Below are 12,199 nucleotides of genomic sequence, written 5' to 3'. Positions count from 1 at the left end.
GCGACTGTGTTGTTGGGGGGGGGGGCGGCGAGTTGACAAGGGGGCTGGCGTTATGAAGCACACTATCATACTTCTGAATCCGTGTCCCTGGCCCTCGCCCCCACTGCCAGTAATGCTGACGTGACACAAATAAATCAGATGAATTGTACGCAAGTATGCTATATGCTCCAGGGTTATTGCAGGCAAAGGGGAAATAGAGCGCTATCAACGGGTGGCATCAGAATTTGCTCGATGGGGTTCCAATGTCACTACGGGGGTGGAAGTTGACTTCCAGAGACGAGAGCGTAAGTGGGTGTGGTCGGCTGTCAGACTAATATGACATTTTAGGGTATTATTGTAACTCTCTATGGATGTTACTAGATGAGTTCGGACTTCAATGAATGAGCCAGACACCAAGTGAGCTGGATGTTAACGGTTTTATTCTATACAAAGTGTGAGCCTCCAAGACGCAGCTTGGCTAGTCGACGAACCCCCACGAGAGAGCGAGACTCTGCGGGAACATCCCATAATAGTCCTTGAAAGTTCAAAGGTTACATTATAGGCATATTTTTTATCCGATTTAAGAATCTACTATATTCTAATATGTAAAAAGAATATATAATTTAAATTTTCTTCTCCCGACGAATTGTGTTTTCTCCCAACAATAATAATAATTATGATAATGATGATGATATGACTATGATGGTGATGATGATAATGATGATAATTATTATAAACGAACGTTATATGCATTAGGATTTCGCTGTTAAATAATTAAATAAGCATACTGCATTTATTTTATTAAATATAGAATGCTTCGGTACACCAACACAGTAGTGGTAACTGCATCCACACCTTTGATAAGAAGGTTTGTGCACCTAGAAAATGGACCATACTTGACCCATACTAAGCATGAGACACAAGAAAAGGTGAAAGCATTTGATGAAATACCAACCAGAAATGCAAATATTCTACAAGCTGTCTTTGATATGATTTACTTGAAGCGGAAAGGATTGCTAACCAGGTCTGACCTAGTGGTAGGTAACAATTTTCATTGCAAATGAGCGAAAAGAGTGATATACTCGCGGAATAGAAAGTTTGTTATCCTCACTATAATAATGGATCGCTATAGGCAGGCATTCATACTTTTTGACTCGTGAATTTAGAGCGAAGAATATATTTAACATCTGATTATCAGTAATACTGTAACCAAAAAACCTATACTAGTATTGCACTAAGTAAATAACACATTTAAAACTTGATACTTTCATGATGAAATAGAAAACATAGCTGTGTTAGTCTAGATAAACAGTGAATTGAGGACAAGCGGCACTTTTCAGACTATCGATTGACTCACGATATTTTTACCTCACAGTTGTCTTTGTCATATTATTCTGTTTAATTGTATCCCACACTATAATAATTATTTCAAGTACATAATTATGTACCTTGGATATATAAGTTAATTGATTGGTCATTATACTTATTTATTTCAATCTTGTGTTTCAATATTATTCATTACACAGCATTTATAGTTTTAGAGTAGGCTAGTAGCATTTATATCTTAGGTTAACTTCTTTTGGAAAGAATTCACTTTCGTTTGAGTATACTAATTATCAATTTACACCATTCTTTAGGTCCAAGAGAATGCTGATAAATATGGGCCAATTATGCGAAATTTCATAGGAAATCAATTCATAGTACAGATCGTGGATCCGATTTTAGTAGAGAAAGTGTTCCGAGCAGAAGGAAAATATCCACAACGCATGGATTTCAAACCATGGAAAGAGTACAGAGCCGCAAGGAAACTTCCTTTGGGATTATTTCTACAGTAAGTGCAATACAAAAATTAAATATAAAAAAATATGCCTATTATTTTTATTGTCATCATCATCATAATTATCATCATCATAATTAGGCATCATCATAATCATCATTACCACCACCACCATCAACGCCACCACCAACATCACCATTACCACCACCACACCGTCACCATTACCACCACCACCATCATCATCATCTTCCCCATCCTCCTCACCCTTATCCATCATCATCCTCATACATCACCATGTCATGATCATTATTATTATAATCATCGCAATCACCATTGCCATTCACGTCGTCCCGGTTTTGTCTGGATCTCTTTTTTGTACTAACATGATAGTGAGACTAGTTATATATTTATGGATACCGTAACAGCTTATATTAAATCTATTTATTTTGTTTTTATTTGAAGAAACACAATCAACACATTTTCTTCTATATGCAGCACATTAGAATATGCACATTCATGATAATTAATTAACAGAGATGGAGAGGCGTGGCATAAAAGCCGTCAAGCTATCGGCAAGCGTATTTTGAAACCCATAGCAATGGCACCATACCTTCCAGCAATGAAGAATATAACAGACGAAATGATTGGACGCCTGAGGAGAATCCAGATAAAAGAAGGTGAAAAGAAAGACATTATGCCAGATCTGGAAGAGGAGCTTTTTAAGTGGTCCATGGAAGGTAGGAAGCATAGATGAATAACGTGGAGTTTAACCATTGAGTTGGCTACTAAAGAAAAATTACTTCTGAATGTATTACCTCGCGAATTTTTTTGATGCCTACTGCTTTATATACCCAAGCCTGAAATTTCTATAAACTAGAAGAACATAGAATTCGCACCTGATTGATAAAGAAATATGAAAGAATTCTTCGAACACTTACTTCACAATACTTACGTATTCCAGCTCCCTGCTTATTCTAACACCAGAATATTATTCTAATATTTGATTTATTGATTCTTAGTCAAATGGGTTGTATTTATGAATGATAAATGCTATCGCATAGTGGTCATTTTATTAGTGTTATCCTTTTTCGTCGTCGAGCTATAACAATAATTGAGACCGATAGCAGCATGCTGGAAATTTTTTTCATTAGAAAAGCACATTTGTAAAATTTTCTATACAATTTATTCTATTCTGTGCAGGCGTTACAATGGTTCTCTTGGATCATCGACTTGGCCTATTGTCTGATAAGATTGATAAGCAATCACAGAGTTTCATTGATGCAACCCACGAAATCTTTGCAACCACATTGGAGTTGTTCTTGTTTAATGACTTCCACAAGCGTTTCAATACCAAATTGTGGCAGCGACATGTTGCTGCTTGGGATACATCTATTTCACTCAGTAAGCAAATTTACAGAATTATCAGTTAGTAATTATTAGTTTGGTGACTGTGGGAAAGTAATTTATGATTGTCTTATGAATTAATCCAATTAACATATATATTTTCAGCAAAGAATTTGATCCAGCATCGTGTTGAGGACTTCATGTCAGCAAAAGAGAAAGGCTCGGAAGTCAAAGAAGATACATTCCTAGGGGCTTTGATCGCCAACAGTGACCTCACTCAAGAAGAAATCTTTGGCAACTTGTCTGAGCTGATAGGAGCTGCAATCGATACGGTATTTGTTTCTCATTAATGATATATTGTAGAGTTAAATTATTTTATTAATATTATAGGAGTGATGATTTTGCCCTACCTGATGTACGAACACTCAGTACGTTCCCAAATACAAGTGATTCAGGTAGAGCAAAACATCACTCCAATGTAATTTTCCTGACGAAAACTCACATCGAAATAGTTATTAATATTAATATCATATCATTATTGTTATGTTTTTCTATGTTTGTGTCGTTTTTTTTTTTGTTTATTCTTCTTATTTTAATGTTATTTGTCGTCGTTAATAGTATTATCATCCTTGATTGTTTTTATTATTATTTATTAATATTATTATGCCTAACATAAAACGAAATATTATCGTTAACTTTACCTTAAATTAGGCACTTCATGAATTTAGTAATAGTTTCAACATACCGGTAAGTTTCTAACTGTTAAACAAGTACGCTTATAAATTGATTATTTACTTCTGTTATTGAAAGATTTCTTACATTCTCATAATGAATCCGTTTCCTTATAATGTTTGCTTTTTTTTCAAATTAAATTTCTACATTCAGTGATGATATTTTTCCTTTTTTAAAGACTTCATACACCTTTTTATGGACGTTGTACTTGCTAGCACACAATCCTGATGCTCAGGCAAAACTTCACAAAGAGATATGTGATGCCTTACCGGTCGGTAAGCAAATAACTCAAGAAGACTTGGCCAAGTTGGTGTATATGAAGATGGTGATAAAGGAAGCGTTGAGGTGTGTATAGCGTTTCATGTAAAGCATTTGTATAGCCTGTAGACTCAAACCATTTTTGCTAATGTGCAGCTTTGCCGAATGGATTTTACATTATTTATATATATTATCTATGAGAAGGGAAACCCCTAATGCGCCGCTCCTTGAGTATTCCTAGACCACTTAAAGCACAGCCTGATATTATATACAGTAATTTTATCTGTGATAACGAGTTTAATATTTCTACTAATTTTTCTTTTAATCAAAGGTGTAGCTATACGTAGGCTTATAATAAGTGGCCCCATAAATGTTATTTTGATTATTTATTGTAAATGATTTTTCAGCCTAACTAAGATTACAAATTGTTCAATTATAACGTCATTCTCTGAAAATACGAGTGACCATCTTCGTTTGCTTACATGTTTAGTTTTGGATATCAAGTCCAGCTGTACTTCGAAATGATGGGAATTTTACACCTTTAATTAACCTGCACTTGAAGTGTTTTTTGGGATGATCGGAATATCTGATAATATTAAAGCTGCCTTTAATTTGCTGAAATCAATGTCAATACAATTTGTAGCACGTTGATCTCCACTATCCATAATTCGGTTATATCCTTTGATTTTCATCACCATATAATGCGCTCAAAAAGTTACACTGACGGAATTCGTAGAGTAGATCTGGCCAAGTTTTCTTTTGTTACAGGCAAACCAAAAAGATCACAGGTCTACTTTTAAACAAGCTGTGAATACAGCAGCCCAAAATAAGTTATATACACTATGCATAAAAATCAAAGGAAATTCTGGAAAACCGTTAACGACTGTAAACGAGTTGATAACGGTAAGTAACCCTGGCCAATTTATGTTAATAAACTGACTGACTTCTTTGAATCTAAATGTAACATAAAAAATGTGATAGCTTAAAAATGCAATCTGCCACCAAAACTGTATCCAATAAGCTACGAAAATGATCTAATAATTTATATAATCTTTGTCATTTCAATAGAAAATTCGATTGGTAGTTAAACTTATTCGTAATCTCTGAAAAAAACTCTACAGCTGGCCCAGGCGGCGTCTTGACCAACCACATTTTGCAAAGTATTAACACAGATCTTTCTGATATTCTTGCCAAACACTTAACACCTGGATATATGGTGTTGTTCCAGAAATTTGTTATGGTGGTGTTATTGTACCAATTCTCAAAAAATCAAATGTTGATCCATCCCAGCCAAAAAGTTGTCATCCAGTTGTGGTCTGCAATTTGGTTTTGTCAATAGTAGAGGTACTGCAATGGCCGCTGCAACGGTTCATGATGTAATCAATTATAGCATTAACCAGGGTTCCCCGGCCCTGTCTTGGCATATTAGTCCCTCGATGTAGAAGAGATTTTGATGCTGTACCAAATGACATAAATCTTCGAGAAACTAAGTTACAATAATAGGTGATAAATGGTGGCAATGTTTGTTTTCATGGTATACAAATCTCACTGTTTTTTTATTTCCTTTATTTTTATTTATAACCACACCAACAGCGATAAAGCACCACTTACAGGGTGGATAAAATATAGGCCCAACAATATAAAAATATATGTAGAGTTAAAACATAAATGTAGAATAAAAAAACAATGCTGTTATAAAAAATATCGATATCGCCATTCTCTAAAACATTTAAATTATAAAAAGATGGCAATCGAGAAATGAAACTACGTTTACAAGTATTAACATACGACTGAAAGGAACATTAAACACACAGGGGACCGTAACCTTCTAGAACTAACATGGAGACCAAATAATTTAATAATAAAGTCAGAACTATAAAATGAGTTATCACATCTATACAGAAATAACATATCAAATAAAAGAAATCTATTTTAGGAGACAAAGGATTACATGGATACCCAAAACATTTAACAAAAACCTGTGAAATTAAAATATATTTTATCAAAACGATGTAACTAAGAATCGGAGGCGGAATTAACACAACAGTATTATAAATGAGAAGCAACTAAAGTATGTTAAAGGGTAATCATTGCACCAAGATTCTTAATGTTACGACAGTTTCTCCAAATAAGGCCGAGCATTCTATTATAGCTTTGCGAGTTACAGTATATGAGTAACATGGTTACATGGTTACAAAAAGAAAGTTTACTATTTATATTAAGTGGACATAAAATGGGCAGAAAAATCAACATTCGTGAGAAAACAAGACAAGGTGGGCTATCATTTCAGTTAATGTTTAATTTTAAATATTCTACAAAGACTTCGTAAATAGGCTATGCAAACTCTACTTTCAATGTTTTCTGTTATATGCCAATGATCTACTTTTTGCTAGTCTAACTACTACTCTCTCCTTCAAAAGTTGATCGACTTCGGTATTATATCTTTTTATGGATTATGCTTTAATCCCAGCAAAACCACTTATACCTATTTGGAAACAAACAATAAAAAACACACTAAACAGTGTGTAAATATAAATTAACATACTCTACAAAATTTGGAACCTACTCAAAGAAGGCTTATAAAAGCATCATTAAGTTTACAGAAATATTGTGAAACAACCTTATTTCTTCACATCCTAAACATCTCTAAAATATGCAATATAATAGGCCTAATGTTCTATCGATTCGGTCTCCTTCATCAGACTTTTCATAACTCTAAATCTAAAATTTTATGCAAAATTTACTTAATTGAGGCTAATGGTAACAAGGCATTTCAAAACACATTAATTGATCGGTGTTGCATTTCGACTTGTAGAGATATATTCTTAATGACAAGTACTGTAATCAATTCACGCATCAATTGAAACGGAACAGTTGCTATAAATAACCACTTGATTTGTGATAGTATTACAAATATAATGGATAATGATGGGTTCATTAGAAATGAAAACATACATTTATTCAAACTGTTGCTAAAGGAGTTTCTGGCTATGCACAAACTGAAACTGGAATTGTTTTATAATTGCAACAAATCGACATTGATCATGCGTATATAATAAATGTATGCGTATGCACAGTGTTTATTGGAATCCAACGTGATCAATGTTTCGTGAATGTTATGTAAAGACTTATAATTGTTTGTATACATTTTTTTACCTTAAATTCTTTTATTGTAATGTATTTTCATATACTTTAAAAAATTGTATTGCAACGCGTTTTCTCCTTGTTTTTTGTTATTTAGAATAAAGTTTTAAGATTGAAATTAAAGTTTCAATGCACCGATGTTATGCTGCCTTCTTGGCGAAAACTGATAAGTGCCAATTGCCCAATGACATAATGTAGCCAGCTTAACTTCAACCCATATCATCAATTAAAAATATTCAGTTTTATTGCATTCTAACAAATTTTGCTTGTGTAGTCAGTACAGAATAGTGTTGTTGGGATTTATAATGATAATCACTTGAAATAAATTAGAACATAGATCTATAATTAAGAATACTCTTTCAACAATGAATGTCTATGTGAGCTCATTGGTCAGTGGTTGACTTGCTTAATTAGATTGTGCTGCTGCAGCTACTCCTCTTTACCATTTATGTAATCGATCCCCTCTGTCAAATAATTTGTCATATTATTTGCCATACAGGATGAACCCTGTTGTCACTGGATTATCAAGAAAGCTTGAAAATGACATTGTACTTAACGGGTATCATATCCCAGCAAAGGTATGTTGTCCTCCCTCTAAACCCATACATTTTCTTACCTCAGCCCAAATGATGGTGGGGCTGAGGTAGATACACTCGCAATCTGTGAAAGTCCTTCTCTGGCCCCCTCTATATTTCAAATTCCTGGATCCGTCACCTGTAATACAAATCTTTTCAGCTCTACTTTTGAATAAAAGAAAGGATAGCTTTTACTTTTCATGTTTCTATACGTTATTTTTCATGCCCTTGTGAAAGCACTCTAATCAATTAAATTAGTCCTCTGATACCTTCAGGGGTGGGGCGCCCACCAAGAATCTGCCCCTCAATCCCGCTGGGGCCTACCACTGGGCCCGAGCAGCAAACCTGCCCTGGGGCCTACGGCCGCTCTCAGCGGCCCTGCCTGTCAGAGGCAATATATTTTTGCTGTTCGTTAGTTTGTAATTAATAAAAAAATAAAATTATTTCTGATTTTAGACTACAATTGCAGTGCAATTTTACCCAATGTTAAAAAACCCAAACTACTTTGAAGATCCATTGGATTTCCGACCCGAGCGCTGGGATCGGACGAAGAAAAACAGTAAAGATGTCAATGCATTTGCTTCAATTCCCTTTGGTTTTGGCACAAGAATGTGCATCGGTGAGTAGTCCTTCACCAAATAGTTTCAAAGGGTTTGATAAATATTCAATTTTGCAAAACTGATTGATTTATTATACTTAATTTTACTGTTAATTTTAACATGAATATTAAATTATGGATCTCTTTGTTTCAGTTTCATAGTTAGTTACATTCATATTTATATGATAGGCCATTTTGCATTGAGGAAATAAATGAACAAACAAATACAAAAACATCAAATGATGAATAAAACATTGAGAGGTTCAACGTTTAGGCCTACATCTATTTGACCAATTTCAAAAATCAAAAACATGAGAAAAATAATCGTACTATTATTTTTGCTTTGCTTTCTTCAGGTCGTAGGTTTGCAGAACAGGAGATGCATCTACTGTTAGCTGAGGTTAGTCCTTAAATTTTGTTCAGACTATCATATTTTATGTGATATGACCATATTTGGATGTAATATGACATCGCCATTCTCATTTAAGCTCACATCACACAAAATTGTCACATAATATTTGATATTGTTTACAGAGCCTTACACTAAATATTTGTCTTAAATTATATTTTCATAACCAATGACTGAATACACAACGACGGCGGTGGTGTGACGAGGACGAGGACGAAGATGATACTTTTACTCATTCATTCTTCGCAAATGCCGTAAGATATTTTCAAATGGTAGAGCAATACAGATGTAAAATACCACCTTGTAAAATTGACTTTATGGCGATTGCAGTTTAAGAATATAATTCTTAATGCGAACCAGTGGCAACACTCATAAGCATAAAAAAGCAATAACAATTCAAGTTGAACAATATTGTAATGCAAACAATGATAATCCACTCAACACTCAAACAAATAATATATTAAAAAGATTATTTTTTTAACAAGCAAGAACATTTTTAAAAAGCATTCATAAAATATGAGTTTTATCAGCAATTTAAAACTAGCAACTCAACGCTGCAGCAAGGCATTCCAGAGCTAGGGACAGCCTATAGAGTATACAGTGTTACGTGATAATACTGGATTAACGCACAACACCACCCCAGATTAGCGTATGCCACGGAGTTATGACAGTCACACATCAGTGATTTTGAACTCGGCCAAGATTTGACCAAAAAAAATAAGCCTAGGTACAGAAAATAAAATGTACGAATACGAATATTTCGCGCAAATACTTACGCTAGCGTTCGTTAATCGCACAGTCTGGATATCTTGCTAGTTACGCCACGGATTAGTGTACGCCCGGCACGCCTGGCGTATCTCTCAGGTCTGAACGTAGCGTGAGGTGTTAATCCCGACACTGACTGCGCCCGACGGTCGTCGGCCGACATGATTTTAAGGTATAGATTACGGAATGCCATGACTCTCACACAACGGATCGTTTTTAATGCCACACCACCGACAATACCGACGTATCACTTTTGCTATGCGAGTGCTCTATCTTGTATTTCTAGTATCTTTGGTCCTTTTGTTGAATTGCCTTGCTTGTTTAACCACTACATAAATGCACATATATTATTAATAATATATCTTTTTTTTTTGTTAAAAACGATTGACAATATTATTATCTTGCAGATAATACGCCAATTCGATGTAGTGCCAACTAAGACAGTTGGCATAACAACCAAACTTGTGGTCATTCCAGATGAGCCGGTTGATCTGAAATTTATTGACAGACATTAGGGAAAAAAAACTCTAAAAGCAACTCTGTAATGTATATACCACAGCAATATTTTAAAGAATTGGACTAGAAAAAAAAAACATTGTATCTGTAACGAAAGCCTGCCATATTGCAATACAAATAATAATTTATATCGAATTGAGAAGTAGTAAATATATTAAACAACCAATTATGATTTACAATTGCTTATGCGTTCTTGTGCGTAAAGGTCCATTCATTGCCTCTTACACGCTTGCTGGATTTGCTCAACTCGGGTCAGATGTCTCCGAAGATGGAGGGCGATATCCCCGACGAAGCCTCTGGAAACGATGACATTTCGTTTAGTCACTCTAAGATAAAGGATATCTTCTCACAAGATTATCGAGTGATTCAGTTATTTTTGGATAAGCATCATAAATCATAAAATTCATAGATTTGATAGAGTGTGAAAATGTATTACAATTTCTCTAAATACACAAGTGAATGCATGGTATATTTCGTATTTATTTCTGTTTTAATACAGCAATAAACACATCAGTTGAATTACGGCTTGTTGATAGCCGGAGCTAATGGACGTCTGCTGTCGAGTCGTTCATTACATAATTTTTTACAAAACTTTTTTTGGTCTCAAAGGTTTTGCTTACAATAATTATAGCAGTTATAATATAAAAATAATTGTACTTAATATAGCAATTGATTAAACTTTTTTTCCTGGATTAGATGTATGTGTAACCACTGTAAACGCTAATTCCCATCAAGCTCTACTATTTTCTTCATTTTTTTCTCTTTTTTTGTGATGGCGTTACAAGAATCAGGCGTACTTGCCTTTAAAAGGTTTTATCCTTCTTGGGCTTAATAATGTAAATAAATTTTATTTCTAGGATAAGAAGCTAGTGGTTGTGTCCTGTAAGCTTGTACGTTACAAACCGTGTACGTTGTGTAGGCCTATAAAATATGCAAAAAAGGAAACAACTAAAATTGTGAAAACCTAATTTTCCAGTGCCTGAAGTAATCCATATATGCGGCTGCCATGCCAAAGCAGCAGTGACCAAAACAGGAAAATTGATTGTTTATATATCCATTTTCTCCACATTATAAGCTTTAAAATGATAATCCAGTTATTGGAATCAACTTACTTTTGCCAACGTTATGAGTAAATGTATTACAGCTTTTATGAAGGCCTACTAAAGTACAGTACGCGCTACTGCCGCATTCCTATGCATTACTGAGCGACAAAACGCTGGGTTTCGCATGGCAAGCCTCATATTTAATACTTATATAAGAATGAAAATATATTGTTCACAATTGCTAATATTTTATTATTTTAAGACCTACCTTGGTTTAACACAGGAGAGATAGGATTTATCAATTCATGCTTTTCTCAATACTTCTGAGCATGTGCAGAACTTGCCTAAAGACAACAAAATGCACCAACTAGTATAGTTAGTTAGTTCATGCGTGCAGTGCGAGATCAGCGAGCTTCCTATCCTGGTACAGTTATAAGTCGCCTTCTCCTTCTTCTTGCCTAGCTGTCGCCGTCATCATATTGTCGATTTTGCTATAATGAGCTTCCATGCAGGACAGACTCGCTTATGCTTTAGTTCCATAAAAATTACGATTTTTTAAATAGGTGTATCTTTATTATTTATTTTTTATTTATTTAATAAAATCCTTGTATGAACAGCACGCCGACGAGTTTCAGGCACCAAGGTATTTGGAGTGCCCTGAGTTATATACGAGTTACACACGACATTCCAAAATTGACCATAAAGCAGTTTTCTTATATTTATTTTTAATTTTGCAGTATTCATTCAAATGTAAAAAAAAATCGTGATTGAATTAAACTTGTGGTCAATTTTTTATCATGTTCAAAATTACTGCTACGAATTCAGCGGTTTTACGACGAGCAGCTGCAAGTACGGAGTTGGCAACTTTACAAATTCCTCACAAAAAAAAAATCGGGGTGAGGAAACCATCTCCTCAGTGATGGCGCCAGGACCTGCCTGACGGAGGGGCATAAAGGCCCCGACGGGGGGGGGGGCTAGTGGAGCGAATCGAGTCTCACTTATCTGGGGCCAGGGGGCCGCCTAGGCCCCCGGTGGGGTGCAGGGAGGGAAGCCAACTAT

At 34.8% G+C, this 12,199-nt stretch overlaps 1 protein-coding gene across 1 annotated transcript in view; it reads left to right on the top strand.

Annotated features, from left to right (window-relative positions):
* Nucleotides 1–10,956, top strand: part of LOC117109285 (sterol 26-hydroxylase, mitochondrial-like) — a 19,030-nt gene extending 8,074 nt beyond the window's left edge. The window contains exons 2-11 of the mRNA XM_033251556.1: nucleotides 791–1,016; nucleotides 1,617–1,810; nucleotides 2,291–2,493; nucleotides 2,957–3,157; nucleotides 3,266–3,432; nucleotides 4,011–4,177; nucleotides 7,734–7,812; nucleotides 8,266–8,428; nucleotides 8,764–8,807; nucleotides 9,989–10,956. Coding sequence (XP_033107447.1) covers nucleotides 792–1,016; nucleotides 1,617–1,810; nucleotides 2,291–2,493; nucleotides 2,957–3,157; nucleotides 3,266–3,432; nucleotides 4,011–4,177; nucleotides 7,734–7,812; nucleotides 8,266–8,428; nucleotides 8,764–8,807; nucleotides 9,989–10,096 — 1,551 coding nt within the window. The 5' untranslated portion in view covers nucleotide 791 and the 3' untranslated portion in view covers nucleotides 10,097–10,956. The remainder of the gene's footprint in view (nucleotides 1–790; nucleotides 1,017–1,616; nucleotides 1,811–2,290; nucleotides 2,494–2,956; nucleotides 3,158–3,265; nucleotides 3,433–4,010; nucleotides 4,178–7,733; nucleotides 7,813–8,265; nucleotides 8,429–8,763; nucleotides 8,808–9,988) is intronic.
* Nucleotides 10,957–12,199: the final 1,243 nt, after the last annotated feature.

The sequence above is a fragment of the Anneissia japonica genome, unplaced genomic scaffold, assembly GCF_011630105.1.
Source record: "Anneissia japonica isolate Jap-2015-1 unplaced genomic scaffold, ASM1163010v1 scaffold288033_len957474_cov176, whole genome shotgun sequence".
NCBI lineage: Eukaryota > Metazoa > Echinodermata > Crinoidea > Comatulida > Comatulidae > Anneissia > Anneissia japonica.
Note: the sequence above shows the minus strand (reverse complement) of the source record. Positions and strands in the feature narration are given on the sequence as shown.